At 33.1% G+C, this 21,084-nt stretch overlaps 1 protein-coding gene across 42 annotated transcripts in view; it reads right to left on the bottom strand.

Moving 5' to 3' along the window:
- LOC127863352 (uncharacterized) overlaps positions 1–21,084 on the bottom strand; it is a 95,360-nt gene that overhangs the window by 53,656 nt on the left and 20,620 nt on the right. For 20 of the 42 annotated variants that reach the window (XM_052402780.1, XM_052402782.1, XM_052402783.1 and 17 more), the window contains exons 2-7: positions 6,509–6,676; positions 5,473–5,580; positions 4,419–4,527; positions 3,754–3,868; positions 3,121–3,183; positions 1,119–1,181 (exon numbers count right to left, since the gene is read on the bottom strand). In XM_052402780.1, the coding sequence (XP_052258740.1) occupies positions 1,119–1,181; positions 3,121–3,183; positions 3,754–3,868; positions 4,419–4,527; positions 5,473–5,580; positions 6,509–6,676 (626 nt within the window). Of the gene's footprint in view, positions 1–1,118; positions 1,182–2,040; positions 2,101–3,120; positions 3,184–3,753; positions 3,869–4,418; positions 4,528–5,472; positions 5,581–6,508; positions 6,677–21,084 lie in introns of all 42 variants that reach the window. The other 22 variants (XM_052402796.1, XM_052402808.1, XM_052402810.1 and 19 more) reach the window with 8 other exon arrangements.

The raw sequence follows: 21,084 nt of genomic DNA, 5'->3' as shown, positions 1-21,084 counted from the left end.
TGTTAATATCGTCGATAATCCCTTTATAGTTACATTTAATATCAGAATATTTAAAACAAAAACATTACAAAGCCAAACACATCCTTCAAGACTGCATGTTACAATTCACAAATCCCTTTATCTGCTCTAGAAATTTTCTTTTTCATAATCAAAGAATTCCACACAAACCTCCATCAAACCTTAAACAAGGAAAATATGACCAAAAGACAATAACAGAAGAATGTGAAATAGGCAACAGGTGCCTCTTCAACATACCAGAACCCAACACCCACTCTTTTTTTTCTGTCAAAACTACAGGTCAAAATCATTGACTATATATTTACGGTAAGATAAATAAAATGGGGCATAAAGATGGTATGTATTTGAAGTACAAACCACAATAAAAAGTCAAGAATACATATTTATCATGATTTTTATAACTTGTTTAATTTATTATGTATTATATATAATTTTTATCTAAAGACGTGCAAGTTATGGATGTTGTAAAAAACTGAAGAATCTTCCATTATTTATTTAAAACCTATAAAACGTAAAAACATGATAGCATTTGCTGATATCTAAAACATTTTACAAACATAATTCCACTTAGATATGTCAAAGACAGGGTGGGATACAAATTAGACAAACATGAAGATAAAAAAGACAAGTCAGTAGTTAAACAATTAATAAATTCATCAAAATATGACTTGATGAGTATATTTTAGTCATTATAATGACAGATAATATAAATTATTTGACATATCAAATCCTAATATATGGTGTCATAATTTTTGAGAACACAAATTTTCAGTACATACTTGCAGACACCATTATCCTTATACTCTGAATTCAGGGATACTGTCAATGTTGACAATTGTAAAATATAGGAACTTAATTCAATAATTACTTCAAAACAATGTGATGTAAATGTAGTGGTGTGTGGGGTAAAAGGGGCAGAAAATGGAGGGAAGGAAGTGGGTAAGACTTATATATTGCCAAAACAAAAGAATCAACAGGGAAATCATGTTTTTGATAAGGGAATAGTTCAAACAGCTCACAGCCAATCTGAATTCTTTAAATAATATCTAATTAAGTTGGTGACCATGGAAACAAACAGAAGGGGTCAAGGTCAAACTTACACCCCTTGGTGCCCCGCCACCTGGTTTGCCATAGGGATCATGATCTGCGATCATCTGTCTCGCCTACAACGCCCTTCTTATTTCAATTTAATGTTCTCACATATGTTAGATAATGGCACAAAATATATGAAATTCTTTGTTTCTATTACTTATGCCACATATATACATGTATACAAAAACCAAAGTGTTAGAAGTATATAACAGATTTGTTTTCATAACATCCCTAAAAATAAAGTGTGATTTTGATTTCAATGTCAGAAACATCTGCAGAAAAATAATCTTTTAATAACCTGGAATGACCCTTTAACTGATCAGAATTGTTGAATTAATTAACCACAGTTTTAAATACTTAATTATATCATTATGTTGAGAGAAGTATTGCAGAAAATTATATTAATATCAACACAAAACAGCATAATTCAGACACAAGTGGTAAGCTTTAAAATGCATGAAGGCCAAAGATCAAGATTAAAGCCATCACCTTAATCTGTTAGTCTCACAAAAACTAACAACCTTAATTTTATACACAAAGTACTGAATTATTGAATTACCCAAAATATATCACAACTTGAAGACAAATTAATTACATATAATTATATGTGTATAAATTAGCTGAAGTCTTATATAAATTACTTTTTATTTTCCTAATTTTTTATATGATTGCGATTATACTGCTTAACTGAATAATAGAATATTAAAGCTAAATGCAAACTTATTTACCAGATACATAAAGTCTTAACAAATTTAGCACAAACATATGACACAAAACAAATTTAACTTCTAATCATACATGTTTTCTTTTGTTTTGAATTTGTTAGTATAAAGAATAACCATCATCCATATATATTTTCTGAAGGGTGTTGCTACATGTCTTCTAGGCAACCAAAATGTGGTGCTTAGCAAAAGTTGCTATGAAACTTACTATTGGGGCCCCACCTCCAGGCAGGCCATAGGGGTTAAAATCTTCCTGCATTTCTCGAACCTTATGATTTTATAGAACAATTTTAGTAATTAATTTTAGTTATAGTTTTCAACTCACTGGACCTTCTCATTAGAGAAAACATCAGGCGATGACTTCTGGTAAGTATACTGGTAAACATACTGAAACTTAAGTTAAGGAAATACAACTACTCTGGAGGTCATACATTCTGCCTACAATGTTGTTGCTTTATAAGGCCAGCTTGGAAGTCATTAACAGAAATGTTCTCAACACCTCCCAAAATTTAATGATGTTGTCTTGCATGGGTGTTATTGTTATTTGTAATAAAGAAAGTATGCTGACATTTTGTGCCACATGTAACAACAATAACAGCCATGGCCAAAAAAACAGTCTGCACAATTACGGGTAAAGCATTTGTTTACACAAAAACCTGAAAAACACATCATATAAGTTGATATATTATTTATTATTGTTCGAAACTGGTTACATATTCACACCAATTGCATGCTGTTTAAGAGAACAATCTAAAACAAGGTCAATGTCATATATGTTATCGGTCATATATCATTTAACAAACTGACCTTGACCTAAATATTTTTCCAAGATCATCTATGGAATTTGCCAAGAACAGAAACATCTATTGAAAACATCAGTGATTAGCATGCCACTGCAGCCGTCTGATTAGTACAACTGTTGCACATATAGTTGAATGAAATCATGTTTGCATGCAAATAACTACAGGTAACCATTGCCGTCAAACATGTGTATCAAATGTGACGTTTTTTGTTCATAAGCTAGAAAATATAAGTAGGTCATTATCAGCAGTGTTTAATCTTTTAACAACAATTTTGTCAAAGAAACAAAACTTTGTTTAGACTTCCCAAGAGGTAATTCTCCTAAAAACATATTTTTGTTCACATTTTTGTCAAAATTACTTTGATCATATTTTATAAGTAAATACACATATTTGATTAGCCAGGTTTCAACGTAAAAATAGGCAGTGGTTAATACAATGATGACATTCATTCGCTGTTGTAAGCATGCGTTTCCAGGGAAACTTACTCTATTTGGAGCCCCACCCCCTGGTCTACCCCAGGGCTGGTAGGAATCTTGCAATTCTCTTATCTGTAAACATTAGGCAACAAACTTGTACTGTTCTTATGTTGTCCTTCTATTACAATGTTTGGTTTAAAAGACGTACAATCATCTTATCTGTAAACATTAGGCAACATACTTGTACTGTTTGTATGCTCTCCTTCCTTTTAAAAATTTGGTTTTATGTGCTATTTTTGAGTTTCAAACTAAGCTGATCATAAGTGCAGTGGAGTTAACTTGCTCTAAAACAGCGATCTCAGGTCACATGAAGTCATTCAGACTGTCTTAGGGCATTATTATATTTGCACAAGACATATTAACTTAAAATAAAAATGCACTCAAGTCATTTCATATTCTTAAACTCCAAGTTGTTTATATTTCTCATATTAAGAATTTTCATCATTTCTTCCAACTTTTTCCAAGCCTTAAATTGGATCTAAATATCTGGCCCTTTCCTAAACAAAACTTTGGCTTATTTCCGAAACTAAAAAAAATCTCAATAAAAGTATGGTACTCAAAAAATCCATTTCAGACTATTGACCTTTTTGCCTGTCACTAAAAAGTTAATCTATAGATAACAAAAAATCTATACAAAATCACCTTCTGAATATCCTCGCGTTTTTCACGGATTGCGTCTTCTTTGCGACGTCTGGCCTCCGCCCGATCCTGTTCCGCGATATAGTGCTCTTCAATCTTTTTCCTTTTCTCAGCCGAGCTGTAACCCCGGCAATTATGTTGTTTTTTAACCTATTAATACTCAAATGGTGATGATGATCAAATGTCAGTTTACACATAGAACGTTGAATATAGTTAAGACAATGTCATTAAAACTTAGCTTCAGGACGGCAATTTTGGCAAACAGTTTAAGCTCAATCTTTGTACTGTTCCAAAATAGTTTACCAATCGAATTCAAGATAAAATGTGAAAAGCAATCTAATGGGTTAATACATTGTCTTTTTGCTGTAAGTCAAGACTAATTGGAAATTTAGATACATTTGTAGTCATGTTGCCGGGTCCACACAAAATGCAGAAATTAGCTTAATTAATGACTATATACATTCACATTCCAATGTCAATGAATGGTCAATTATGCTCAGAATATCCTTTTGAAACAAAACACCAAAAAATCTGTCAAGCTGATGATGATGGTTTTGAAGCATAGTTCTTACAACATCTCTCTCAAATGATCAATTTTTGTCCTGATCTCAAATAGTTAACCAATGGAAGGAATTTATTACTAAAATGGTTTGAATCACAGTTCTTACGTCATCTCCCTCAGTGGGTCCCGTATGACGGGAGGCTTTCTATACGAAGACTCGTCCTGGTATCGTGGGGATAATGTGCTCTGGATCAGTGGCGGTACACCAGACTGCTCTGTAATGAATAATTATAATTGTTAATTCTCAACCCTTTCCTGCTCAATGGCAATGTAAAATAGCTATATGCAACTAGCATAATACAAGAACAGCCTGCAAGGAACTCGAAGTCTGTTCAGGTTTTATGCTGTTTGATGCTCATTTGTAATTTAGGGTTGGAAATGAAAGCTTTAAAACTTGAATCTAGAGAGATATGTCTTAAATTTAAATTGATTTTCTCAGGGACTACACATGAATTACATTTGTATCATTATGCCCCCGATAGAGTGGCATATAGCAGTTGAACTGTCCGTCAGTCAGTCTGTCCGAAAACTTTAACATTGGCCATAACTTTTGCAATATTGAAGATAGATGATTGGCAGGTACAGATCATTTCAACAAGGGAAGTAATATTTTTTTAAAGGATATAATCTAAAACAAATTTTAAGGTCAATGTCATCCTTCACGGTCAAGTCAAAAAATACAATCCAAGGGAAGTAATAAGCTATAAAAGGGAGATAATTTCTAAACCTGCCAAATGATATATTGAAATTTTATTCCAAGGATTGATAAAACCCGTATTTTGTTAAAAGCATTCAACAGGTATATAATAAACAGAGAGACTACACTGGTGATTCCAGAATACACCCTTTAATACGTAGTGGGTGGTATAATTACAATCTTGAGCACTGGGAAACATTTTATTTTTATTGAAGTTTTACAAATATTATCATTTTGACCATTTAGGTAAAAGACTTAAGATAAAATATGTTTCTGAAAAGAAGTGAAGATGTTTTCTGAAGAAATATTAATAATAGTGAACCAAACATTTTCTCAGGCCTGACTGATGTTTTGCATATAGAAATAGTTCACTGTGTATGTAAAGATTCATCATGAAACATGAAATAGTACTTGTTAAAATTAAGACAATGATGAAACAACTGCTGCAGGCAGTGATATAAACCTTTACTTTGAAGCCAGTCGGGGGTGTTGTCCTGTTGAGGTGGGGGCGGTGTCTGCATTCTAGGGGGAGGAGCTTGATTGGCCGGTGGGTAAAACTCTGTTGGCGAGTCTAAAAATAGTCCCGCATAGGAATAAAGTGCAAGCAGACAAAGAAAGTTTCAGGTGATAATTTTGTGTTTTAACTAAATAATTCTTAAATAATTAATAATTCTAAATCACACCTCTAGATTAAACACGTGCTGGTTGATTAGGTTCAATTGGTTTTTTGTATAAATAAGGCCTAAGCATTGAATACAATCTAATACTATATGAAACATTAAAAGCAGTATAGGTTATATAAGCCGCTAAATGCAAATATAGGTCTTATGCCATATTCAGCCAGCACAGTCTTGTCAGGAGCTTCGCTGTTTGCTAATGAGACCACAACACCTTGATTTATACAATAGCAGACAAGTCAGTGTCTGACCAGGCTGCCTTCATGCGCAGGCTGGTCTGGATTTGTTCTGGCTACATATGGATTAAGACCCTTTTTTTATTTTTTTATATCCAATATTTCATTAAGAATTTTTTTTTATTTATATTTCTCACATAACATTTTTTATTTTATGCTTTCCGGTGGTTTATAGAGAAATATCAGTGAATTATAACTGATATTCCACAGTTTTACACAGTGAAAAATAACAGTGAAAAATATAAATATTTGTCACTGATTTACTGTAAAATGACGTCATTTTTTTCGACAAAATTACCTCATTATTTCAGCCAAATTCTCCGTTCAAACTCTTTTACAATTAAAATAAACGGTTATTTGGTGGGATATTGATTTTAATTCACTCGTGATCATAGAAAAAAATAAATATTCACTCGTGGCTGCGCCACTCGTGAACATGTTATTTTGTATGATCACTCAAGAATTAAAATCGATATTCCACCGAATCCAACAAATATCCTCTACTTAGGCCTAGACTACATGTTGAGCCATGCAAACATTTAAAGCACTCACAATTGTGACTATGATAATTTCTAAGCTTCAGTACCTCTTCTGAAATATCTATTTACGTCTGTGGTTATGTCAGCAGAAGGCATGTGCTTCAGGGGTCGTTTAGCATGTATAAAATTGTTTTCTGGGTAACCTTGGAAACCGAATGTTGTCGATTGCATAGGCTGTATTGGCTCGTTGAAGCGTCGGAGATTAGACGGGGCCGCTGTTAGGAAGAACGGACACATGCGGGTTAGGTTTTTAGGTAAAAATGAGTCGTGTTTTGGTAAAACTGTACTAAATGCATGTGCTTAAAATTATCATCCCAAATAAGCCTGTGCATCTGCATTTAATTAAGAAACTTTTAAATGAAAATGCAGTCTAGGCGGAAAGTGTCATCCCTGTTTAGCTCGTGAAAACTGAACAGGCTAATCTAGGATGACTCTTCAGCACATGCATTAAGCCCGTTTGTCAAGAGCCCAACTCATATATACATGTGGAGTTAAGCATGCAGGAGCAGTCCCTGTGTAGTCTCAAATCATTCAACATGAAAATCTCTCAATCAGTATTGGCCAAAATTCCTTGCAATTATTTTTAATACTGAAAAGCTTTTTCGATTTACATACAAAAATGTGTAAACTATGCTAGAGCCCTTGTTCTTTAATAAATAATGGAAAGGGCACAATTTTTGTAGCTTTGTCTACAATTGGCGAGCATTTCACAGAGACTGCATGAGAGTGGGTGAAATATGTGTTAATGGTTTCTATTTTTGATCCTTCTTTTATCAACAAAATGTATTGATTACTTAGAAGATAAGATGAAGTAAAATGTATTTAGAACATTATATTCAAATGTAAATCTACTTGTTTGCAACATGCTAAATTTATTGATAGTACTACATACATTGTAACACATTTGTACAACAGAAAAGTTGAAAATGTACATATACAAACAGACAAATCAGCTAGGTATTTTAGAGTTTTAGAGCTGAAACTCATTATGAACTTAATAAGCAATTATAAGCATTATAAAGCACTAAGCCAAATAAATGCTAACAATAACATATCTATGGAGTAATTACAAGCACCATACATGAATATGTGATGTTGATTATCCTGCTAGTGCTAATTTCTTTCATTGATTTTATTGGTCTAAATATTAAAAGATCTCTCTAATTGGCATTGCGGCTATTCCACTAAACATAACCATCAACAACACAAATCTAAACTGAAATACATTAGTAGAGACCTTGTTGTAAATGCATACATATCTGTCAAATTGTAGCTCTAATGACAAAAGGAATAAGGCAGTCAGTGTTTTGCATAAAAATAAAGGTAAGATGCCTCTACATCTACCTTATACTGCAAACAGTTACAAATATTAAATTTTGTATTGCCTTAAATTGCAAAGTCACGTGATGTCTTTTGTTGTAAGAACTGATGAATATATTAATGAGACTGAGAGGAGACGGTTCTGCATAAGAGGGATAACTCTGCATAAGAGAGACAAATCTGAATAAGAACGAACTGTATTCAAGTAAAAGATTGAGGCCAAAGTATGTTTTCAAAAAAATCTTTCAAAGGGTACTCTTAGTACATTGCACTCTCTAGAGGTGTATTAAACGTTCTTTGATCCACAGGTATTCTGTACACATCACTCAATGCATATGATATACAATGCACATCTTTATCTGAATGGATCAATATTAGGTATATTAAGTTCATAATATTCCATAAATCAAGCCAAAGACATAAAACTAAAGATATGCATAGAATTAAAACTGTCAAATATACATTGAATATTGGGAAAGCAGCATGAAAAAAAGTGAAAACCATACACACACAAACATGCGACTGTAGAGGAAATTCAAAAACTTGATAAGGCACATAGTGAATTAATGTTGGCAGCGTTTCAATAGGATGCAAAATGCAGGATGTTAATACGGATCAATCACATTTGCATTTAAGCTGACATTATTTGCGAAAGCAGCTTTTTCCTCACCAATTTCCTCATAATTATGTTTATTATGTGGTTCCCCTTAAAACAAAGTTAAACCATAGTGTTAATGTCAATCAATCCCATATATATGTTATTTCAAAGCCGGAAAGTCTAAAATACCTAGCTTACATTCCTGCTAATAAAATCATGCACCAAACTATAAACTTTTGATATCAATAGAAAGAAAAAAGCTAATTATGCACATAAAATTGTAATGACAACAACAGTTTGGTATTAATGTTTACACTTCCATGAGGATAACATCAAGCTGCAATAATCAGTCTTATACGTAAATGGCAGCGATTTTATTTTTGAGAATTAGTGTAGAGACCAAAGCAATATTGCATGAACAAATACAAATGAAAAAGTATATTCTGGCCAGTCATGTCAATTTAAAAAACCTACATTATGTCATTTGTATTTCTGGTTAGCACGATTGGCACAAATAAAAAACTTTTTTTTTTTTTTTTATTAATTTTCAACATACATGTCAATTACAACAAGGTTATACATATGAGGCTGCATAGTTATACATACTGAAGTATCATATATATTTAATATTAATATGCAAGCAAGTGATTTTGGTATATATTAACAATAAGACGTTATTAATGCATTAACTTGCAAAACTATGTTAAATCATAAGAGAGAGGTGGGATTGATAAACATTATCAAAAATAATCAAAAAGCATTAGATTTTTGTAAAATTTCTCAAATATTTACAAAAAAGGAAAGATAAAGAAAGATAAATAAACAGTACTTTAAAGAAACATCCAATGATGATGAGGATATAGGCAAGATTTTTTCAAGGTGTTGCAAAGTTGTGCCATTTTCTATTATGTTGATAAATTTTATCTTTTTTTAAAAGCAATTTGTTTTTCTAATATAATTTTCATTCTTAGAGCATTTTTGAAGGTCTCAATATTTGGCTTTTCGGCTTTTGATTAGTATTAAATATGTAAGACTTCATCAGAATAATTATATAGTTTATCACTTGATTATAATAGCCTCCTTTTTTTTGTACCAAATACAATATCATTTATATTCAGATCTATGTGTAATTGTCTACTATTTAAAAATAATGTCAGCTTCCGCCATATCGGTTGTACAGAATTACATTCATATAGAACATGTATAATTGTTTCCTTAAAACTTGAGCAAAAAGTGCAGAGACTTGAAGATATCAAATTACATTTATACAAATATGAATTAGTTGGTAATATGCATTGCAGAATCTTGTATTGAAAATTGCATAAAGTATTATCAATGGTGGCTTTAAATGGTGTTATATAAGCATGTTTCCAGTCTATACTTTGTTCATAGGAGGACATTATTTCTTCCCATTTCTGTTCTTGTTTGGTTTTATTTTCTTCTAAGGTTTGTTGTAGATTATATAAATATTTACACACTGATTTTGTTTTTTGTACCTTTTCAAGTAATGTATTATTATTGAAATTGAAGAATTCCATCTCAGAAAGTTTTTGTGCGTAAATTATTGGAATACTTTTGATTAGTGTGTAATATTTAAAATAATCTGTTGAGGGCATTTCATAAAGGGTTTTGAAAGCTTGGAATATATAATAGCTTTTTGACCTAAAGTCATAAATGTGTTCTAGGAACTTAATACCCCTATCAAACCAGTTTTGGTAAAAAAAGGTATGTTGGTTATTTTTTGCTATTGTCGAGTTATTCCATATACTGTGAAACCATTATTAATCGTCAGGCATTAATTTTCAGAAATTTCGTCAGTCGACCGATCTGCGAATTTAAGATCCTAACGAACAATCATGCTCTATGTTTAAACAAAAACAAATACCGAATTGAACAATATTTTAAACTATACCGTAGACATGAGGCATTAAATTCCAACATAATCCATGCACACATTCACTGCTGCTTCGTAATCAAGATTAATCCGGTTTTGACACAAAGGGATGTAGATTACACAAGGTACTTAACTGACACGTGACACTTCTTTAAAACGCGTGTGCATTACAGCTGTATCGAATGCGTTGACTTCGTTTATGCAGAATGGTAATGAATTAGCGCTAATTGTTTATAACTTTATTACCCATTAGGTGCATTGTGTTTTTCAGGGGTGTTGCATATTAGCCATCACGCAGCGAATGCCGATGAAAGACAATAAACCAAATAAAAAGATGACGATGTGTGATCAACATGCGTATTTATCACAAATTAATAATGAATATTTTAATTGCTGTTTGTTGTTTGATTGTTTGCGTTTAACCACACTTATTACTATTTTATATGTATCAATTTATTTATTTTTAAATTATTGACATTATTGATTAATATACCGGTAGTTTACTTTTTAAGAACAAACACACACATAGAGTTTCTAATTTTAATGTTGATATCAGAAAAAAAGCATTTTATTTGAAAAAAAAACCACTTAACAAACTGGAACCTCTTTCGTATAACACAAACAGTTTTAAAACGGTATTGACAGCATTTTAATCAAAATCATACCAACTAGAACACATACCCAATTGGCAATTGGCTTCGTTGTTACAAACACTCGTTAACGGTTATTCGATCCCACTTGTCCGCTAATCATAACAATGAACGTGTTAATGGCATACATTAAGAGGGTCCATTACTGTCCCTTGATAACAAAAGACTAGTTAATTGGCATGTGACAAACAGGCCCCATATCCTGCAGTGTTTCTCAAGTGTGTTCCCGCATTCGTACCACGATTTTTCGCAACTGCGATTGATCGCGAATATGTATTACACACAAATCGGATATTGACTGACGCATTTTTTAAAATTCAAAATCAGAAATCGGCGAATTTAAGTGCTGACGAAATCGTCATTTTTATAAAAATGGCGAAATTTTGTGCTGTCGAAAATAAATGGTTTCACAGTAATCGTTTTATTTACATGTCCTTCTGTTTCTTTTGATTTAATTTTGTTCCAGGAAGTAATTACATCTCTGAGGAATACATTTTTAAAATTTGAATTAATATGTTTGTCATTAAGGGCACATTCAAAGACAAGATTTCCACCATATTTATAAAGTTCGTTCTGATAGAAAATTTTCCACTGCCCTGTATTATTAATGTCTGTAAATCTTTTGACCCAACTGGCCTTATTTGCGTAAAAAAAGGCGGTTTTATCAGTGAGTTTGAGCCCTCCCTGCTTAATTGACATAACGCCTTATCAGTGATTGCTCCGCCCACTTAATCACGTGGCTCAGCGGGAAGAAAACCTAGACAAGCTAACACAAAAATGGCTGCTTTGCCTATAGACTGCATATAGATTTACGCGATATTCCGGATGATTTTATGGACTTAACACCATATTACACTTGTAAAGGGATTGGTGCCATTTAGTTATTCTGCAAATGCAAAAAATATACGATTAAAGATAACATCAGCTATTTATAACGGGTAAATAGGTATATTAAACACGCTCTCAAACGCTTGCGCGCTTACCGAAATCGAACCCGTTATTACGTGTAATGGTGGTATTTGCAATAAATTAACACTTCACCGGTATTTACCCGTGTTACTAACAAAGTTATTACTGAAACATTCCCCCCTACCCGTGTATTTGACACGAAATAGCGCTTTATAACTGGGAATTTGGTGAAGTTTCACGCGCTTTCTGACGCCGGGTGGGTACCTCAATCCCACATGTTATTGCGTATAAAAGTGATATTAATCATATTAAACATTGCTTATGGGACATTTATCGATCACTATAATTTAAAGCACAAAAACAACACAGTAAGTTTGGACATTGTCTGATATAAAATTAGCGTTGTACGAAATGGAATACGGTCAGACTATTATAAATTAATAAGGCTACCAATATCAGACGCTTGCGCAGGTACCAACTTCCCCGAAGTTACCGCATTTATTGGTTAACTAATATCAGTAATAATAACTCTTTTACAATAGCATTTATCGATACGTCTCTATTAAAATAATAACAAAATGGTTTTCACTTGTTTCTGACACACACAGAAACGCTATTTTTAACGGGGATTTCGTAAAGTTACACGAATTGGGTACCAAAATTCTCAATTATTTTACATGCACGCGTGACATAATACATACTTAATAATGCTTAGTTATTGCTTATATGACATTTCAAGTTTGTGAAATAAATTAATGTTCTATAAAGGGGATCTGGGTAATTCTTGAAGCTTCCACTCGCTCTTGTCAAGACCGCATTGCCGCGTTGGAAATGGTATAAATTCAATTCATCTAACTTATCTTTCTGGATACCAAATGTCAGAGTTGCATTAACCCTTTTTACACCGCTTTTGCCATATTTCATTTCCGTTTTTTAATCCGAACAAAATAAACGAAACTCGTTTAAAAAATGAGATCTAGGCATTCGAGCTCCTAGTGTGGATAAAAAGCGTTTATTGGTGACACCACATGAGTGCAAATGTGGAGATACCGTTAATAAGATAATATATCACATGTCACCTTCAAATAACATGTATGATGTCGGTATCCGGAGAAGCGCCCCCCCCCGTAGAACTGCCCCCCGGAGAACTGCCCCCTTATTTTAAAGGTGGCGGAGAGGTGCCCCCCCATCAAATCGGTAGGGGCGGAGAACTGCCCCCCTGTCAGAATTTAGTAGGCGGATATCTGCCCCCCCCCCCCCATCAAATCTGTAGGGGCGGAGAACTGCCCCCCGGTGTCATATTAGTTATTAGTTGCGTAGTGAAAACAATACTTACGGGTAATTTTACGTTATCGCCGTTTTATCCGGTAACAATTGAATTTCAGTACAACAATATTACCATTTATCGAACTGAATAACACAAATTGTCTAGAGGCATGTGATAATACTGTTTAAGGCCCTTGGTACGCATCTGCACCACTCACTATACATGAATGCCATGTAAAAGTCGTGTTTTAATAAGAGCGCGAAACATAGTCGAGATCCACACAGGAAACGCGTGCGTGTTAATACTGGCCAAGTGTCGCAACTAAATATAGACGTGCAACTCAGTACTTATGGAGGAAAAGTTACATCGGAATTAATTTACATTATAAAGATAGTATTGACCCATGGAAAAAAAACGTAAATTTTCATATAAAAAAGGAAATGAATAGGCAAAGCAAAGGCATTTTGACTTGAAGAAAAAAGTAGAGTGAAGTCGAATTTATAATCAATTTATTTATGTTGTTTAGTTAATTCATGTGTCATACAAAATAACATACATAAATACACACATTACACATATTACGGCAACAGTTTGCATTTTGAGCAGATCATGTCGACATGCCAAACAAACAAAATCGGTAACAGTTGCTTTAATTAGCAGCTAATTAGGCAGGCAGAGAACTTGTTACCGTTAACGATAAGCACCGCGATCGTTTAATCTTTTAATTGGTAGACCGGACCGACCTTTATTGTTAAGAACTTGTTAGCTTTGAATAAAGCCGCATACGGGTTTATTATATTGAACCGTCCAAATCTGTAATTGGCGAAAACAAACAAATAAATTATTGTTTTCAGCTTGCATAAGGATGGATTAAATTGCATGCTTATTGTTTGTTTTAAGTACGGGGAAATCATCGAATAATTCAGCCGCGAAAACTTTTTATTAGCAAAAAGTGATTTGTTTTTCTTTGTTCACATAGACGAAAATCGCGTGATTATCAAGATGGCGACGTCCATGCCGAGGCAGGTATTTTTTTGCCGTTTTATAACTTTTATTACTTGTACAACTTTATATTACTTTTGAAATTTCACTCAATTTCCATACATAATAGCAAGAAAGTTACTGGCGGTATTGTCATTATAATACTCGCTGCGAAATTTCTTTAATTAGGGGGCACTTCTCCGGGTCATCAATTCTGACAGGGGGGCAGTTCTCCGCCCCTTATTAATCAGCAGGGGGGCAGTTCTCCGCCCTATAAAAAAACAGTGAGGGGGCAGTTCTCCGCCCAGTGAAAAATCTTTGGGGGGGCAGTTCTCCGGGGGGGCACTTCTCCTAGAGCCATGATGTCAATTAGGTGCACTACTATCAGAGTAATAAAACACAGCATGAATTAGGCTTCATGCTGGGTTTTATTTCTCTTTAAGTAATGCAGATGAACCTCACTTCTGACCTAGTAACTGATAAAACTTTTTTTTTTTTAAGTGAAATATTTTGTGATAATCAGATCGATAACGTAAACTATTTAAATCTGCTAGTATATCCGATAAAAATATATTATAATTGTCTTTGACAGTGTTGACGTTCAGTTGTTCGTGGTGACGACCCAATGTATTTATACATCTCTTACACTTCTCAAGATCTCTTTTCGGCTTTGGAAACGATATAAATTAAATGTCACCAACTAATCTTTCAGGATATCGATTGTCCGAGTTACATAATCCCCATTGACACTGTTTAACCATTTTTAATTGTTTTTTAAAGAGGAAAACAAAAGAAACTCGTTGGAATAAAAGTGAACCTAAACATGTAGCTTGTCTAGAAAATGGCGGACAGGTCTTTGCTAACGAGTGCGCCTGATTAATCGATCGCTGATTGGTGGATCAATTCTAGTGGGCGGAGCGATCATAGATAAGGCGTCATGTCAATTGGTTTAACAAGAGTTGTTCGTTTTATTTTGTCAGGTTTACCATTCCATACAAATTGGAATATAGATTTATTAATTGTTTGTATTATATCATGATTAGGGTTTGGGAGTGATGACAATGTGTACATAATTTTTGGTAGGGCAAATGTTTTCACCACAGTGACTTTTCCGAGAAGTGTTAATTTTTTGTGATGCCACTGTTTTAATAAAAAACTTACGACTCATTTTACTTATGTGAATGGAAATGGAATTGTAAATGTCTCTAGCTGGCTAGAATTTGTAAAAATTATGGATAAGATGCATCTTTAGCTGAGTAAAGTATGCTTTTAAAGCAATGTAACATAGTGTTTTACATAGTGTTTAGTTAGGGTCTACAGTTATAGCAGAACAGCTCGTAAAAGGTCATTTTGATGTCTTATTAACAGGTCTACAAACACTTAAAACATAAGCCTTTATTTACAATTATAATAACAAATCTGGCACCATTCCATATAGCAAAATACAGAGTGCAACACAAATCTTAATAATGCAAGACAAAAATTATAAAATGATTTTGCACAGTTGAATATTAAAATTTTAATCTTTTAATGCCTTGTTTGTGGAACTTTGTGAACAATCGAGCTGATTGTGTATATCTGTACTGACTGTATATGCAAGTATATCTATTCGGTGTTTTCCGCCTGAGGGAGGAACGAGTCACTAAAGCCTGAAAGGAAAATACAGGACTGAAGCGAAACCCAAAATTTACAGTGGAGATAATCCAGTAATAATCAACACTGAGTTGTGCTCCTTGAATTCTTCAAAGTTATGATTGCATCCAATTAGACAAATATCAGTAACAACCCAAAAAAATATTGTGGACTCTACAATATTGTTGACTCATACAAATATTGTGGACTCTACAAATATTGTAGACTTATACAAATATTGTGGACTCTACAAATAATGTTGACTCATACAAATAAATGTATTGTGGGCTCAACAAATAGTGTGGACTCATACAAATACATGTATTGTGGACTCAACAAATAGTGTGGACTCATACAAATATTGTGGACTCTACAAATAATGTTGACTTATACAAATATTGTGGATTCATACAAATATTGTGGACTCATACAAATATTGTGGACTCAAACAAATATTGTGGACTCTATTATGGACTCTAACAAATATTGTGGACTCATACAAATATTGTGGACTCTATCATACATGCCATAATTTTTCAGACCAATTCCAGGACATCGAGTTTAATTGTCCGGGACTTTTGCCGATTCTCCGGGACATGTATAAAATGTAGCGATATTTATAGACATATGCATTTTTGGTACGTATTTTTTTGTTTCGCATCGTTAATTGCAAAAGTTCGAAAGCCTATCCGAAATACACTTGATCTATTAACGTCAAATTAAACATTACTACTTCCGTTACTAGATACAAGCCACGTGTTTTCAGTGTAAGCGTTCTAAACATAGATGGTGACGTCACTGCGTTATTGTTAGTATGACCGGTGTGTAACGCGCAGTTGTTGATACGCCTTTATTCATTTATAACATTTATATATATTCTTGCTTTTTAACTCAACTTCTTTGTCGGTTAAACGTGCGAACATAAACTACTTTTAATTTTTCCTTTCCTAACAACTATCCTTTGCCCTTACGCAGCGGGAAATAATGACGAAGTAGATTAAAGTCAATTAACAACCACATTAAACAATGCCGCCTTTTCGGTTTGACCGCGAATGTGAGACAATCGATATGATAACAGGACCCCTGTTAATTGATCGATTTTGACACGTAGCGTAGTCTGCCTATTCGGGTAGGCATTGTCATGGAGATGCTGCAGATATACACAGATTTGAGGTGCAGTTAAGCATAAGATAAGGTACATGTATATATGGATTTTGTAAATTCCGGGACATTTGACAGATTTCCGGGACAGCGGGACAAGTTCTTCATTTCCGGGACTGTCCCGGACAATCCGAGATGTATGGCGTGTATGACTCTATTATGGACTCTACAAATATTGTGGACTCATACAAATATTATGGACTCTAAAAATATTGTGGACTCTATAAATAATGTGGACCCCACAAATATTTGACATTTCATATAAGTATTGTGGTAGTATATGTGGTGATATATGTAATAAATTTAGTAGTGATTCTTGACCTATGCAAATGTCATCTTAAAACTGTCTCAATTTCACCTTTATAGGGTTCATTTTAAGCATGTTTTGAGATAATAGCCTCAATCAGACAAACTAATAGAGGATTGTTTGCAATAAATGGTGTGAGAGGGTCATGAGAAGTGCAAACCATCAACTACATATGAAACATATAGCAACTATCTGTAGAATGAATACTATTAGCAAAATCATTTAAGGTTCAAGAATCTAACAAAAAAAGAGGATGGCTCAAAAGAAACATAAATTACTGACTTATAATTTGTAGTACATGGCATTGGAGATGTACTTATCTTATATATTTTATCTTATATTGAAAACTGAATATTATCAATATATTTCTGAATAGTTAATGTCAAGCATTACGGAAGGTTACAATATTATAACAATTTGAATTAAGGTCATACACACCCATCAAAAAATATATACTTTTCTAGACCAGTCCCATCTTCAAAATCAAGCAACTATTTAACTCATTTGATTAAGCATCAAGTGGTCACTTAATAGAATATGGCAGCTTCTGTTGAGCCAAACTGGGTGATTTGTTAACCCTTTGCATGCTGGGAAATTTGTCATCTGCTAAAATGCTGTCTGCTGAATTTCTAAAATTAGCATTTTCTTCGTTTTTTTTTAAAAGAATACTATCAGAGTGCAAACAGTTTGGATCCTGATGAGACGCCATGTTCTGTGGCGTCTCATCTGGATCCAAACTGTTTGCAAAGACCTTCAAAATTCGGTTCCAGCACCGAAAGAGTTAAGATTTCTAAAAAGCAGTCATAGCCATACCATGTTTTGGCCCAAAACCGATCACCCCTGCCATTTGCCTATCATTTAGGTCCCTATATTGGACAAGGCATCTTACCACAAAGTCATCAATGCTCTGTTGTGCACAAAACAGAATAGTGTACATTAATTTATTTTCGAATATTTGCTAACAAAACCTTACAGTCCAATTAGCTAGTCATTCAGATCTAAGAAAATTTATTCAAAGGTAGCTTTCCAATTATGGAAGAATTATAAACTGTAATTTGATTGACTAAGTAATTGATAGAGAAACAAAAAAAACCGAAATTCCCAAATGGAACTTTATATTGACTAACATTTCCCACTAACAAGTCACTACTGACTTACCAATAAGGCCATATCATTACTCATCTATCAAACAAAAGTACATTTTGCTAGGTTCTATTAATGTTTTTTTTTTAAATAACTGTATTCATGAGAACAAACATATTAGGAATAAATTTTACATATTCATAATGATTATTTTAAAAAAAACATGTATATGAAACTATAATTTTCATAAATCAAAAAGAATATCTTTAAATATTCCATACAGCGTAGAACTATAATCATAAAATTGATTTTAAGAAAAAACACACATTATATAATTACTGGTTACAATAATTACTAATTAAACCATTTATTGATTGCCTGTTGATGTAAAACAGAAACATTGGTACATACAAGTAATTTTTGTCTCATTCTTCAATCAGAATCATCTAAACACTGGAAATCACCAAGCCTTGGCGGTCACTTCGTTTAATCCAGTCAATGCAATCCAATCAGTTACATGACTATTCCATTACTGTTTGTGTATATAAACTGCTGTACAGGCGAATGATGCTATATAACATACCCTTTTTCACACTCATAATGGATTTAAACCCACTGTGGATAACATACCACATTTAATTTCCAGAATAAATACGCTGATCGACTTGTATTTGATGTATTTGATAATCCTTGCTTCTTTGAATGACCTATTCTCAGTATCTTGGCATCTCCATAGCAAAAATAAATAAACGGCAACCAAAATTTGGATTGAATAAAAAGCCGGTCTTTATATATTTCCTGAAAGCATGTTCCTATAATTAACAATATTCATGCACAACAGATCAATGTATCGATTCCTACATCAAATAAAACATCTTTGTATCAGAATCACTACACATATCAAAATAAATGGTGCACAAATAACCGTTAAATCAATATCAAGTTGATAGCAATAGCCAATTGATGAATTCATAAACTGGTTGTTTATATTTTCACACTCATACTTGAATCATAATAATTGATGTTATTTTTATGGGAAAGTGGATGGGAGTTAATGTCTAAAACTTCAACTGACCTATCAAATCCTTTCATTCTGGCATCAGCAGTAAATAACTGACTCAGCAGTAAATAAACACTGTCGGAAATAAATTAACCTGTCTTAAAGGCTCACCACAATGAAAAGTTTCAGTTAATCAAACAATATACATATCTAGGTTCTTTCTGTGATAAATACCCTTTCAGACCAAATTAATGCCTCTAAATGTTTGCAAACAGACTTGAAATTGGCAGTACAATTGGATATAAATTCCCTGTATCGGCTTATGAAAGAAATTAATCGCTACTTACAATGATATCCAATGTTTATCTTTCCCCTATAATCAATATCAATAAATTGTCTGTTTCTATGATCGAAACGCATATTTATAACAGTGTGGATTCCAATTCTGTCAACTAAGAGATTCACAAAGGGTTCACCTGGCTTGTGCTTAGTGATATAACTGTAAATCTTAACAAACTATCCAATGCTTCTATTTTTACAACTAAAAATAAACTCATGAATTTTTGATCACAGAAATATGCTTGCATGTAACAGAGTAATACTAGTAATTGCTACAACTAACCTTTCAAAACCATCTTTTTTAATGAATGTAGAATGAAACACATAAATCCCTACCCATTTTACCACAAACTGATAACCGAATTTCAATATCAATCTTCTACTCAATATTTGAACAAAATGAAAAATAAATTAAATTAAAACAAACAATAATTTATAGATATTGTGAAGCTCTTCCAATTTAATTGAAATATTCCTGAAAATATTGTGATGGTCTATAATGTACATGTATTAGAGCAGTTACGCAAACATGCCTATTAGAATTAAAACCTTTCAGTAGGGTTTTGTTGGTCTTATTTTAATATTGTCTCACAAAAGTCACAGAAATTGATTGTATTTACAATGTTGTGGCAGCAATATGTTTTGCTTTAACAAATATTGAAGAGTTGTTTCTGTAAATGTCAATAACATGCAAATCAAACAATTTTGTATCAAAAGGTTCAACTTCAACAAGGGTGGGAAATGCCACTCTCCAACATACCAAGGCCAATGAACAATATACCATAGAGCACTTAACTTTATTGTATCAACTTTTTGAGACAGCAAAAAAAGGACCATGAAACTTCAACAGAAGAAACTAACATATTAAAAGAAGGGCTTTTACACACCTTTTCACAAGAAATTATCTGTATCATAAATACATTACTCAAAAGGGTGTCAATAATTCATATCAGACCCTTGAATTTATTTGCTCAGATTTGAAGAGCAGCAAACATACCACTTAATAAGGCATGCCCTTGTAACCTGCTGGTAAAGTGTAACAAGTTGGATTACAAGATCAAGTCTAAGATTCTAAGGTTGAGATTAAGCATGATTTTGATTAAGGTACAAAACTATTAAAACTAGATGTATAATTATGAATAAACCATAAGGCAAGAACAATTTTGGGACACACACAAGGGTAAATTGATAATGACATACTTAAAACGAGAGCGCCGATGGCGTTAAAAGCATAGGTGCAAGATACAGGGAAGAATGGCATCACGTGGTATAATGTAGTTCGATATCGCCATCCGCGAATTTCTCAAATCAATAATTTCAAACAATTACCGACTATTTAAATAGATAATCTTTCCATTTACATCAGTGTTTGAAACGCTTATGAAAAATAATTACCCAAGCCTTTCAAAATTTAAGCACGGACAGATCTGTATCGAACTATTCTTTTCACAAATGAAAATAGACGCTACCCTATTCGTCTGC

The sequence above is a fragment of the Dreissena polymorpha genome, unplaced genomic scaffold, assembly GCF_020536995.1.
Source record: "Dreissena polymorpha isolate Duluth1 unplaced genomic scaffold, UMN_Dpol_1.0 chrUn006, whole genome shotgun sequence".
NCBI classification, from domain to species: domain Eukaryota; kingdom Metazoa; phylum Mollusca; class Bivalvia; order Myida; family Dreissenidae; genus Dreissena; species Dreissena polymorpha.
Note: the sequence above shows the minus strand (reverse complement) of the source record. Positions and strands in the feature narration are given on the sequence as shown.